Source organism: Apostichopus japonicus, chromosome 5 (genome assembly GCF_037975245.1).
Source record: "Apostichopus japonicus isolate 1M-3 chromosome 5, ASM3797524v1, whole genome shotgun sequence".
Taxonomy (NCBI): domain Eukaryota; kingdom Metazoa; phylum Echinodermata; class Holothuroidea; order Aspidochirotida; family Stichopodidae; genus Apostichopus; species Apostichopus japonicus.
In genome coordinates, this window is record NC_092565.1 from 22,809,263 (window position 1) to 22,824,027 (window position 14,765).

General features: G+C 37.8%; 1 protein-coding gene across 2 annotated transcripts in view; it reads left to right on the plus strand.

Annotated features, from left to right (window-relative positions):
* Positions 1–14,765, plus strand: part of LOC139968081 (G protein-coupled receptor kinase 5-like) — a 103,326-nt gene that overhangs the window by 37,959 nt on the left and 50,602 nt on the right. For both annotated transcript variants that reach the window (XM_071972430.1, XM_071972429.1), the window contains exons 3-5: positions 8,120–8,232; positions 10,846–10,923; positions 11,641–11,771. In XM_071972430.1, coding sequence (XP_071828531.1) covers positions 8,120–8,232; positions 10,846–10,923; positions 11,641–11,771 — 322 coding nt within the window. The remainder of the gene's footprint in view (positions 1–8,119; positions 8,233–10,845; positions 10,924–11,640; positions 11,772–14,765) is intronic.

The following is a 14,765-nucleotide window of genomic DNA, read 5'->3' on the forward strand; positions in this document are numbered from 1 at the left end:
TGCCAAGAAGACAGATACGTAGTACTAATTATGCATCCATAAGGTTCACATCCACCTCTAGCAAATTACCCCTTCATTGCATCCATCAAAATAGCTACATCACTGTCATATTTTAATTAGTCCGCAGTCATTCAGTTGTTTAGCTCCTCAGAAATTCCCTTTCTTCAAATTGGCAAGTGATAAAATTATCATATACGGGCCTATCTAGCAAAATGTTTGATGTGGTATATAGATATACACATTACAAAATTCCTCTGCAAAATTAAGCATTACTGTGTGGGTGCAGATACTGTTAGTGTCATGGTAAGCTCCAGTATGTCAATACTGTGCAGTGTTGTAATTAGAAACTGGGAAGACATTGGAGTCTCTCATATTAAGACTTTGTTATTTTACGTTTTGCTTCGAAAACAAGTGTTTTCAGAAACTACATACAGTTTGCAGACAAGACAAAGATGGTGGAGTCACATAGAGGGAAGGCCAATGTCAACAATTTATATTGCCAGATACATTAATATCACTGATCATTACCCTTCCCTCACCCCCCCCCCCTGCCCCCAAAAGAAAATAATACAGGTACATTAAGTATGAATATTCTCCTTCAAGAATGATTCTAGATACAACATTAACCATGTCAAACAAAACACATTTTATAATGATAAAGTTTTACAAAACAAAATGACATGGTGAAACATTTCTGGTATTTGGGATGATCTACAACATTTTACTATTATTCTTACATCTAGTGTTGACAAGAACTATAAACAAGTGAAGTGTATGCCCCTCAAATGAAATATTATTAAAGACCATTTGGATGACAAACTAGACAAGGTGAAAACTAGTTTGTTCTCCATAAATGGTAGAAATTTCTTTGAGAAAATGCCTGGGTCAAGGTTCAGTCTCACCTCTTCCATCGGAATCCTCCAGAGTTCTTCTCCAGTCATTTTAACCATCTTTGGTAGTACTACAAGAATGACACTACTGTACAAGTACAGCGACATTCATATGAAAGATTTAAATTAATTTGCATGTTGAGAGAAAATTGAGTCGATCCTGTTGAAATTGCGGAACCTTCATCCAAACGCTGTAAATGAAAAAGCAGATGGGTGGCATTATGTTTTAATGCGAAAATGAAACTTAAGTGGCAGTGGATGAGTTAATATTCAGAATGTGTACAATTACTTTATATACCTCTTTTACAGATCACCTATATATACACATATAATATCCAGCTAATTATGAATTATACTGCATGCAATGATGCCTTCAGTACCAGTTATTTCTTTCAACTTTTTTTTTTAATTTGTTACTGCTGCTAATTTTTCCACACATGCTATAAAACATCTTTATATAAAGTACTACAGTAGATGTTGCACAAAAGGAGGTACAGACAGCTGTCTGTGTTGCTCAAGGTAATATGTAACATATTGTTAAGGAAGATATCAAATCTATGAAAAGCAACTTATGCATATATATCACTCCTTTATGAGAAATACTCTGCTCTTTGATTAATGGTTAAATCAGGAAGGAAGGAGGTCAGTGACCTTAGAGAGAGAGAGAGGGGGGGGGTCTTTGGGAGCACACAATTAAGGATCAATTTATGCTAAAGGCTAGGGTAGACCGAAATGTGTACAGTACATATTGGAGATAGGTACTGGAAGTATCATAAGTTGTTAATACCCAAACCAGAAAGTTTTTGGGCTTCAGCAGTAGCACCTTGTCATCCCCCCACCCCCCACCCCCAAAGAAAAAACATGGGACACTCAATTTTAACTAAGAACAGTGTTCCGCTATGATTATTTAATAATGAGTGTACATCAAATTTCCCAAGGTTAACGATTATTAATCCAAATTTTGATTGCTGTTCTATCTGCATGACAGTAGTTTTAACTTCACGTTCAACGAAATGCATTAATGATCTGATTAATGATGCTTTCAGGTTCAAGGAATAGTTGTCATCTGGACAGTTTGTTCATCTAATATTTGTTCATCTTATGTAAATCTATACAATTAAGTGTCCAATGTGATTCAAGTACCAGCCTTTGTGTTTGTCCTTAGATTCCATACTAATTAAAGGGAAACCCCCACCACCGACCTTTATTCCCCATTCTATTTAAAGGATAGTTGCACAATTTCACTTCATTTCAGCTTTCTTACTGTACCTGTCTCCTCTACATATCACGTCAATGACATCTTAATGGTAGATTCAGCAGGAAGACAGGCAATGACCCTACAGTGGGACATTGGATGGAGGGGGGAAGGTTGGGGGGGGAGAGTGTTACCACTTGTTTTAGGTTTGGCTAGAAGGAAGTGTATAATGTATGGGAGACAGGTACAGTAAGTATCATCGTCATTGGTAAATACCCAATTTACCCAAACCAGAACTTTAGGTTTGGGGCATGAGCTTCCTGGTAAAGGGGTTAAACAAAGGAGCAATCGTTGTGAGATCAACTCAAATTGTTGCGACAGTGTTAACCTCACGTACAGTATCCAGGTGACTGGTTTTGTTATGGAAAATGCGGTAAATATTGAATGATTTAAGGTGTGAAGTGTCCATTAAGCAATATACTAGGCAATGGTAAATAATTGACTACTGCATGATGTGCTAGCACGCTTAATGCTTACTTTCTCATGCACATTATTATATGGCTATTAGTACATTTTGTCTTTAATGTAGAACTTTGTTCTAATCAAGACTTACAATGGAGAGGGGGGGCGGGGAGGGGGTGAGGGGAATTGATATTTCAGTGAAGCGATTCAAAGTTGGATTATGATATTTTTGTTAATGCAAGCAACCAAGGTTTATGAGAAATCTAACTTTAGCAGAAGGAGATTAATAGGATTCTGTGCACACGTTACACTGTAGGCTAAATCATTTACGTAATGCGTCACTTTTTACCTGAAAAAATTGTAATTTACTGTATCAAGCCAAAAATAAGCTGTGAGAATTTCGAATAGTAGATCTATACAGAGGGAACATTATGAGACTTTAGTTACAGAAGGGACAGGGAAGGGTTACAAAAGGGGGGGGGGAGGGTGGAGAAGGGGAATTTGTATGGTAGATGGAGAGGAGGTGTTAATCATGGTAGAATATAAGTTGAAGGAAAATCCAGACCAAGGAGTTTTCTTATTCTCTGTATGAGGGGGACAAAGTACACTAGCAGACAATTCATAAACTGACAATGAATGATAGCACACTCTGATGACATTGTTACATTTACACAGTACTATTTAATATTTAATATATTGATGGAGATTGTGGTAGGTAGAAGTATTAAAGTGAGGGTAGACAGAAAAAAGAGCAGACGAAACAGATATCTTCCGACTTTGAGAAGTTTCATGTAGATTGAAAAGCCATATGGATTCCAGCAGATGAAGATCCTAAAGTGTACCGCAGTTACCAAGTCAGAGAGTTCTCAATGGTAGAGTTGGAAGGATGAGGGCAGTCCCCATAAAGAGGGTCGTTGGTGGCGCAGTACAAGAATGTTACCAGTTTATAGTCTATGGTAGATCAGAGTGCATGCATATGTATAGCAGACAGATAAGTATCGTGCATGTACATGGATCCACACATTGTCGACTCCCCTGCAAATTGTATAGCTTTTCTTATCTTTCTTCAAAATGAGGTTAATGGTCTATTTTGCTTCACACTTTGCCGCATTTAAGCAAATTGATATACTGCACACTATAAAAATAACTATATATTACGAAACAAGATAGTGCACGATATAACAGAGACACAAAGATAAAAATAGGTTCAATTAGGTTGGTCCTCTCCTTTAGAGATAACAACTTATCCAGTTGCTGGTAATATTTTGATTTTTGTCAGTTTTTAGCCAAAGACTGCGCCACATGTTTGTTTGGTAGATCATATTTGCTTTTCTGATGTTTTAGGAGTATTTAGTGACGTAGTGTTTATCTACATAGAGGTGTTTTATCATTGGCACTTGGGTTAACTACTGTACATAGGCTGGAGTCTAAATTTAAGTCCCACAAAGGAGGTGAACTTTACTGTTTTCACCATTAAATCTGTGGTTTACCAACAGCTGTGGTGTTTACTGACAAATCCAAAATGGATGCACTCAATTAAATGCCATATGTAGTATGGAGTAACAAAGATTACAGTACATGTCTGGGTCCAAAACATTATGCTTTGACCAACACGAGGGGTTAACACTGGTAATGTAAGAACAGCTTTTGGTTCTATCCACACAAATAAATGAAGATGTGAAATAAAAACCAGTTTGAATATTGTTTGATTCTTGATTTGAAACAAAGTAATGCTATGTGAAGCTACCAAAACTTTTCATTTGTCTATCCAGTTCTCCCGATCTGGCTCATTCAACTTTTGCCTCATCCCCCTCTCCTACCCCCCCCAGATCAAGTGCTACCCCCGTTTCTTTGATGTTATGGGAGTCAGAGCTTCAGGTCCAAGCCATCACTGCAATAAACTAATAATACATCTCATATTCACATTTATTGCATCTTGACAGAGTTTTTATAAAGTAAACCACACTTAAACTGCTTTGAAACAACTGTGGTAATGTGAAATTGTATCATTTCAAGAAAACATACTTCCAAGCTTTTCAAATTTTGATACATATTGAAAAAAATATTCCTTTAAACTATTTACAGTCACTATGCCTTTTGGATCATTCGATCTGGCTGAATATTGATAGACATTTGCACAACACTACCACTTGACTACAACTTTTGTGTGTGAGCTGTATTTTCTTTGCTTCTCACTTACCTGTCTCCACACAACCTTAGCACTCTTGGTCTACCAAGCATGAGTGAACTGGTAACCTTTTTAGCACTGTACTGTATGTCCTCTACGACCGCTCACTTCCTCAAGACTGTTTTCTTTGGGGGGTTTTAGTGGACATAGTTTGAATTAACCTTTCACTGTCCTGTAAGGTACCTGTTGATTATGAACATTATTATTCTTTAATCTTCAAAACAGGCGGTGAGATATTATGATCTGATATTATGATGTGGATGGGTGTTATAATGTGGTCACTGCATGGTATGCTTTCACCAGTACAGCTATGTAGTTGTATACATGAAGAGTCATTCGAGTTACACGTTAACACGTTTGTATGCATCCATAGTCAAGCCTAGACTGAGTTACATGCTTAAGTGTTAGCAACCATAGTCAAGCCTAGACTATTCACAACTTGAACCACTCGCTAAACAAATGCTATTGCTTAGAAAATCAACTGGCTAACACCAAGGTCTCAGTGTTGGCATTTTCCTGCATTACAACGTACATCAGTCACTGTAGAGGCTTTTGAGAGCAGCCCAATAATATCTGCTGATAATAAACAGTAATACAGGAGTTACAGTATGTTAGGTTTGGAATCATGCTACTACTATGAGTGACTATTGTTACTGTACCTGACTTATCATGTGTTTATGGTCATGACGTCTACCTGACGACTCTACTAAAATGTCCTATTTGCCGTGATTACTGGAGCTATCTTTATCTGTTCATACAAAGGGAATGCACAGACTATTGAACATTATCTTAATTCTTTTCTTAATTTATTGATAATTTGTGCGCACTTAATGCAAATAAAAAATATACTGTATGCAAGATAGGAAACTGGCAGTTCTGTAAAATGTGCCAGTCTGTAATTTACATGGGGTACGATCTATAAGTGGAACATGGATTGTTGTTGTGAAGCTCTTTTTCGTTCGACCAAACTGAAAGATGACCGATGGTGCCACATTCTGCTACGTGAAATGTTTTGCTACTCAACGATTGTGCTAAGCACTGTTACTTTGTGCTACGCTTACATAGGCCTACTCTATTGTACAAACGAATTACGATCAAATCTATCGACCGTGGACTAGCCTTATCTATCGTGATTAGTACTTGCATTCAAGCTTTATACATACATATACAGCAAGAGTTGGATATTACCAGCCTAAAAAAAGGCAATAAAATCATGAAAACCAATGGTTTTGTAAACTAACAGATTTTGATTGATAGTTTAATTTGCAATTTGTTGACTTTACGCTGCCTTTTTTTTATGACTTTTTCAGAAGTCCATTATTTTCTAATATTAGAAAGTTTTTGTAGTGTGCTGGTCCCCACTGTAATTCATTTCAGAGCCAAATAGACATAAATAGCATATGCAGTGGTACAGTGTCCATACCTACATGTATGCATAGCTGATGTCCTAAATGGTACTGTTGCTAGGGTAAATGTTGAGAAAAGTCAGTAAAGGAAAAAATTGTTAGAGCCACCCCTCAAGTTAGTAATGTGTCTGGTGTGTCATATTTAATAAAATCTTGGTGAATTTCCTTCGCATATGGAAGAATGTCGGGCAATATTTCAAAGTTGCTTTTTCTTAATGTTCTTAACATTCATGCCGATTGTTTGCAAGAACATGTAAGTAAGATCAGGATATGCATATTCATATTTGATGACATCTACAGCACAGTACTGTACAGTACTTAACAGTATGTTTGCCGGAACTGAAGGGCAAATTAAAAGCAATTTATAAACGGGCGACTTGTGTTGAGTGCACCCTTACAGCACAGTGAATGCTAATATTGTGGTCAGCCTTTGTACAAGAAGGCTCACTGATGGCCTGCTAAGTTGTAAAGTACTGAAGGATAACATGTTGTCCAAGGTTAGTAGAGCATGATACTGTAAGTGGCAATTGCATTGTGATAGTGTTAATTTGTCTTCCTGGTTTACAGTATTACTAGAAGAGGGTTAATTGCAATCTGCTTAGTACTAGAGAGCTATATATATATATATATATAAATATATATATATATATATATATAAATATATACATCTGGCTTAAATCGTCTTGGACTGTTTGGCCTTTTTTTTTTGGCAGGTGAAATAATCACACAGTTATTTTTATTATTGGGAGGAGTGTAGTTCTAAAATGGTTGTATACAGTAGGTGCAAATAAGTTGTTAGGAGGGACAGTCGGGGTGTGGGAAAACTGAGTGTCATGGGATGGAGAGAAGAAGTAAGGATGTCTCAAATGGTGTTTTCTGAAAATAACCCTCCTTTGTATTGTTCTTTGCAACAGCTATTGCAGAAAACTTTGGCTGCATTTGAAGACCCTGTGCTCCTTGTTCAGCAAAAATAAATTTGTTTTGAACCCCTGCAAGTACCATTAGACCTAGGCTCCGGTTCCAGAGCCCTGTGCGATGTCATGTAACAGGAATTTAATGTGTCTTTACTAAAAGAAATGGCTGGCGGAACTGTAAGCCGTGCGATGTGCAGCCCCGCTACTATTATGTCAAAGTACACCCCTCGCAAACAACGTTGGTAGTTAAAGGTCACTGTTGATTCTAAGCCCAATCCTCCCTAGATCATAGTCTACCCCAAAGCATCTGGTCTGCGTATTTACGTCATTCCTCTTTTACAGGTCTGTCTCCTATACGTATGCTCTCTGACCTGTCTAGTCCACAAACTGGTAACATCCTTGCACTGTGCCCCCTCTCCCTTCCCATGACCCTTGTGGGGTCATCGCCCTCTTCCAAATCTACCAAATTCAGAAGTTCTACTACATGGTTTTGTCCTGGGATTTTCGTCTGTTGCAATACACTCATAACTATGTAGTTAGTGGAAAGTGTTGGGGATTATTACAGAGATCCACATTTTCCAATTCATGATCAACAACTAATCATGCACATTATAAGTATCCTTGAAGAGTTCATGTGTTTTGAACGTATATCTTTTCACCTAGGATCGTCATTCGTAAATACCCAAGCCAGTAAGTTTTGGGGTTTGCATTACAAATTTAACACTGAGTATAGGGTTCCAGTTCTTTTCATTTCACAGAGAGCTGATATATTCAGTTTTTACCCTCCCCCTTCCCCTCCCCCCCCTTATATCTGAGAATTTGCTGAGGCTTAAGATCTTCAGAACTCGGGAACTTAGTTTTGTAACGTACGTATCAAAATGTGTACTTAAGTTGTACAAAGTTCATTACTGTATGACAAAGGGAAGAGAGGGTACCATTGTGTGGAATCTGTATTTCACTTTCAGTTTAACCTGTTTTTGTTCTGACAAACTACAATATCACATGACTATATAAAGTATTACATTTTATTTTTCTCTATCTCTTTCTTTTTCTGTCCCTCATAGAAAAATCTTACGAAGAAATGTGTGAGTTGGAACCAGTTGGTGTGGAGTTATTCCGTATGTTCTGTGCAACAAAACCAGAATACCATAAAGCCATCAAATTTCTAGATGAAGTTGTGAGTATACTTCTCCAAGATTGCAATTTTTTACTCAGGCACCTTGCCAAAAAGTAGGGTGCTGAGGGGGCTGCAGCCAAACTTCATCTAGAAAGTAGTCTTTGTTAATACAGTGCAGTTTCACACAATAAGCACTGCTGGTCTGCATATATAATTCACTGTTGTTTGATATTGTTGCAGCATTGCTGCACAGGATTTTGCAGCTGCTGCATTTTTTTGGGGGGGGGCAGGGCTGGGGGGGGCGGGGTTGATAAAGTGCCTAACGTTTGAACAAGGTTATAAATATATATCTTACTGCCATTAGTCACGTTTGATAGCAGTTGTATATTTTTTATATCAGTTTGGAAAAATGAAACAAGAGACATCTCAAGAGTAGTACTAGTTAGATTTTTAGCACTTCAAGTGAAATGTGTGAGTTGTGTAGAAAAGGACCAAACACTATTGCTGGCAGAGGGACTGCCTTCATGCCACTAAGACTGTTAAAGTATGTACATGATATAGCCGTTGCTCTTCCAGTGGACAAAAACCCATACAATCCAGTTACAGTATAGAAACACTGGCCCTGGTGTTGAAGGGAGTAGCAAACTTAAAATATGCAGATGCTGTTACCGATCCTCTCCCTCCACCCTCCCACCTTCCATCCTCCCACCTTCCACCCTCCCACCCCACCTGAACCCTGGCAATAGTATTTTGTAATCTGTTTGCTGACATAGTTGATATTTCGTGAATGCGCCATCTGTTATCCCAGACTGCTACAGAGATGGCACGTTATCCTCACAAAGACAAGCTTAGCAACCGATTATATCCACCAAACTGCAATAATGCTTATATTGTACTCAAAGGCAATCTATTGTAGTCTAAGCAGGACATGAAGTGATTGTTCCTGGTTGCTCAGTGGGTGAGTGTACTGTAGGTCAAACCCAGAGCCATAGATAGTGAAGAGTTGTGACAACTCGCAAAGCCCGCCATTTTGTATCCAAATGTGAGATTTTGTGTGTTTGATACATTTGTGACTTCTCTTCCATGCTGGTTAATAAAGTCAGTATCTGAACTCTAGTCCTGACGAGAAATAGACATGATTGGTACCAAAGTATTCAAATGAGGGTTCCTGTAAATTGGTCCCTGGGTGAGAGACCACTCGTGGCAAGTGTCTTGTACCCCCAATCCAATCCTTCCCTTCTTAGCCCTGATCAGATCTCAGGAAACATGAATTCTGTTGATGTCAGAAGGGAATGGAATACATAAATGTGTGACCCACTCTCAGTGAGATTTGTTCACTTACGATGCCACACCACAACGCCCGGTCATTTTCAACGCCAACAGCAACCAAATATAGGCCTACGCTGATTTGACTACAGTCATACGCCGATACAGCTCTTGTGAACAGTTAGTGGCACCTCCGAATAACGTAAACCTTCTATGTCACGACTCTCTCTATTTTAGGCTCTGGCTCAAACCATGAGAAGGACACTTCCACCCCCCTGCAGTAATTGGAGCACCACTTTATCGTAGACAGGACAAGAGTGATAATGATACAAGTTTTCTTTCGTTTAGTCTCATAAACATTTCTAGACTCTTTCCAAAAATCAAGGAGGTTTCAAATCCTCCTCCCCCTCTGTTGTGTTTTAATACGCTGACAGTAATTAATCCGGCTGTTGTACACATCCAGGTAATACACGACAAGACCTCTCTTCATTAAAAAACATTGTGTAATGTGCCACTTCTTTAGGCAAGTGTTTTCACAAGCAAACAAAGACAAGAATTGTGTTCATTATTCTAATAACTTCCTGTCAAATGTGCTTGTCATCTCACGGCTGAAGTCTCTAATGATTTAGCTTCTCCGGAATAGAATCGTGCGTGACGTCTTTCTCATGGAAATCTGTCCAGCATTATTTAGTTCCTGTTGTATCTGCTCAAGACTGAGAAGTAGACGTAAACAAGGAAATTATGTGCTGGAATGTTTCCCTTGTATTAGTATTGATTTCTCTCATTAATTTCATGATCGATTAGTATTTCGTTAATATACAATCCTATGTTCTCAAGCTGCTTGTAATTTTTGTAAGTCAAAATCACATCTGCTTAATATGTTTCCAGCTTTTCGATTGAATATTTGAGCACTTGTATGACATATCCATCCTAAAATGTTCAAAATATGGATTAGATCATAATATAATTTTCATCAGTTCTTCTTTTTTTCTGTCTTTTTTGGTCTGTTTTTGTCATTTTTAAAAATTCTCCAGGATTTTTTAATACAAGTTTTGCTTTATTCAAACAGAATTTAAATTTGTACAACTCTGTGCTAGCCACCATACAGTATTAAAATGTGGTACTGTTAGTCTAATTCTCTTATACAGTATTTACAAACTTTGGAAGATTCATATATATTTTAAATTATAATTACTTTTCTACCGATCAATAATTGCCAAGTAATTGAAAAGAAAATATAAGATTCAGAGGAGTACATTAGCGACTCACAAAGATCTCTCAGGCTGATGTGATGATTCAGAGTATTTTATTGGTGTTGAAACCTAGTTAACTAAATACTCGTACAACTTGTTCAATTTGCTGGTAAAACATTGTCTTTCATATTGTTTTTTTGTTTTTTGCTTGTAGAATCAATTTGAAGTTTCACTCGAAGAAGATATGCACGATCTTGCACAAGACATCTACAATAAATACATCACTCCTGGAGTAAGTTTTTTAAGTTCATTTTAAAAGTGAAATTCAAAAATTCACAGATTTGTCACAGCTTCTGTCTTAAGTACTGTTTACAGTCTTGTGTTTATGCCATATTCTATGTAAGTTAACATTGACGCAGATCCCCAACGTCCTAGAAAGCAAAAGGGGAAAATTCCCCAAAAAATCCCACCCTTTCCCACCCACACATTTTCTGCAGCCACCAAGGGTTTCAACATGCAAATGTAACCAACGGCACCCATTGCAAACAATGTCTTCTTTTTTTTTTCTTCTTACCACGGACCAACTGTGAAACAATGAATTCACTTTAATGACAGAAAGGAGGGGGGCTAAAATTTTGGCAAGTTTTGTAAATATATTTTGGGCCTTTATTTCTTCTGGATATTGCATCACATCAGATTGACAGTGCATATGTAGGATTTGGCTTCAAAAGATCAAGTCAGTGCACCTTTTGCCGTAGGTGTTTGACGAAGCACAACTATGTATGGATTGTAGCTTCGATCTGCTATGCACAGGACTGTTTCTAGTTCTATAGAATCCATGTATGCTGTGAGGTTTGTTTAGTTGGGAACAGTTATTTGGGGGGTTGGTGGAGGGCTGGAGGTGGGGGGGGGTACTTTCGTAGAGCAGTCTTTAATATTGCATGAACAAAATAATTTTCCTTTTCACTTCAAAATTATTTTGCTGTTTTTCGTCCTTCTCACTCAACAGGCTCCACTGAGACTAGAGTTAATCGGAGAGAGGGAACAGATAGAAACAAAAGAAAACTTAGAAAATCTAGAAGTATCCATAGAAAATTTAGAAAATTCACCTTTCAAAGATGTCTTTGCAGCAAGCAGGGAGTAAGTATATTATGTTAAATTGCTCTTCACTTACCTATCTCCTCCTAGCTGTTGCACTCCTCGTCATTGATATCCATTCGATCGTTAAAGCTTATTATCCTGTCTGTATTGAAAGTGTTGTGCCGTCCATTTCATCCTGTGAAACTCAAATGGTACCTTTCCCCAGCTACAGTGAATCATATGTAAAGCATAGTATGAGTCCAGGAAGACTTGTAATAGGAGTGCAACATCACAAGTACAAGCAGAGTTCCCATCCTGAGTACAAGTAGAGTTCCCCATTCTCAGTACAAGTAGAGTTCCCCATTCTCAGTACAAGTAGAGTTCCCCATTCTCAGTACAAGTAGAGTTCCCCATTCTCAGTACAAGTAGAGTTCCCCATCCCGAGTACAAGTAGAGTTCCTCATCCCGAGTACAAGTAGAGTCACTGACCGAGTACAAGTAGAGTTCCTGTCCCGAGTACAAGTAGAGTTCCCCCTCCCAAGTAGAGTTCCCCATTCAGAGTACAAGTAGTTTCCCGTCCCGAGTACAAGTAGAGTCTCCCATTCTGAGTACAAGTAGAGTTCCCGTCCCGAGTACAAGTAGAGTTCCCCATTCCGAGTACAAGTAGAGTTCCCCCTCCCAATTACAAGTAGAGTTCCCCCTACCAAGTACAAGTAGAGTTCCCTCTACCAAGTTCGAGTAGTTTCCCGTTCTGAGTACAAGTAGAGTTCCCCTGTTTTACCTTGCACTAGTATCTATTGTAGAATCCAAACTCCCTGAATACACACGTACAAGCAGAGAAATCGACAACTTAGGCAAGTACGAACACAGTGATGTCTGCATCCAGCTAACTCAGAAATAAGAAACGATAAGAGTTTTGGTTGGGGCACCTCCAGTTCATTTTCTAAAACAAATCTGAATACAGACCCACATCTGTCAGACTCTTGAACACAAATTAGGGTTTTTTATAGGGGGGTTCATTTAGAGGAGGGGGGGGGTTGGAAATCATAATATGTTATGAGTTACTTCATTTTATATGTAAAAGGCCTGAACAGAACATTGTTGCCAAGAAATTTCTCACATTCCTCTGATGGACATGATTTAATGTGCATGCTACTGTAGTCTATTTTAGCTTTATGTAAGAATTGTAAATGTCTAGTCAGATTCGAGAATTGAGGTATTTGTCATACCAATATTTGACTATCAAGAAGCGACCTTTCTGTGATTAAGGTTTGTTACCTAATTACACTTTTGTACATGCCTTTCAAAAAAATAAAAAAATCTTTGAAACTTTAACCTTCTTTTGTGAACCAAGTGTGGCTTTGTAAGGCAAGACATTGATGATAACATTTTTGAAAGAAAGTCTATTACTTACAGGAGGCTTACTCACAAAAGTCGTCTGCATGGCAATGGACATGCATGCATAATAAACCACTAATGTCACATGTATGCAACATGCTAATAATTTGGTGTTATGTGGTATATATACCATGCGAATGTGGAACGTTTTAATTCATTTCAACGATGTCGAAATTTATAAATATATATATATATATATATATATATTTATATTTATATTTACTGTATCAGTAGCAGAATCAGGAAATTTGCATAATTTCATCATTGTGAATATTCAGAGGTCAATGCTTCGCCATTTTATAAAAAAAGAGACAGAAAAGAAAGAACAATAATAGAATGAGAAGCTGAATAAGGTCTTCAGTCCTCCTATAATTTAAGTCTTTTTTAGCTTTCCAGTAGTACCACCTTGGGAGCACCTCAGATTCTTTTCATAATTTTTGACCTTCATTGATGGGATGTAACACATATAACCGGCCAAATACATGTGCCATCTCCCTATACAAGGTTTAATTAAACAACCTGGAATTTTTTTCTTGTGGTGATGATGACGTCTTCATATTGACCTAGCTTGATTGCTAACTCGGGAGAAAAATGAGCAAGTACCACGCCGCGTTAAAGGGATCGTTTGTTTCGTAGGACTGAACTGTTTCAAATCCCTCGTACGTTTTGCTTTGCATCAGTCGGTAAAACCAACACGCCAGTGACAGGGCCGCTATGAGAATTTGTAGATCTGGTATTACTTTTGTGGAAAATTTTTATCATGAACAAACAGCTCGAGGTACCTTTATGATGAGATGAGTCAAGGTAAAAAAAAAAAAATTGGGGGGTTTATTGGCAGTGCACAAAATTGTCAATTCAGAATATATAGATATTACAAGAGAAAAGGAATGATGAGTTATAAGAATTCAGATTGATATGGTGAAAGGTAAATTCAAGTATCTTGAGGTTCTACATAATTTCCCAAGGAAAAGATCACATACTCCCCTTTATTCAACTACCATCCATACTCCTGCTCCCAAATTCATTTTCTGTTCACATAGAAAGACACAATAGTACCACATTTGGCCCCGATTTGCCAGAGTAAGTTGGGGGGAACAGTGTTGGGTTTGATAGCTGTTTCAGTATCTTAATTTATCATTATAGTTTTTTTTTTATGTTATGCGGACATGTGGAAGTTATATTCAGTTTGAAATATTTTTGTTTCATTGAGTATCAGTGACCAAATTGAACCACTTTTCAATCCATCTAAAGAATATTTCCATCTTGAAGAAATATAACATTTCCTCGCCCAAAAGCACAGTGTTATACAGCAGTCTTTAAAAGAATAACTCCTTTCCCCGGAGTTGTTAGAGTTTGCTGCTGCGTGTGTGTTTCTAGCAATAGTGTACATCAAAGCAAACACATTTGTTTACTGTGTACTCTGGGTGGCACTTAACCTTGATTTTATGCATTAGTTAGTTGTTTAATACACTGCAGTCAAACAACAAAACACAAAGGTAGGAGTTTAAAGCCCCAATTTTGTCTAGTGCATTGTCATTGCATAAAGCACGGAGCACGAAGAGAAAAGAGAAGTATCGCTCTTTGGAAGGCTTTAAGTGATAACGTTATTCGCAGATCTGTACAGCATTTTTTTCTTATCCTGATTAAGTGCATGCT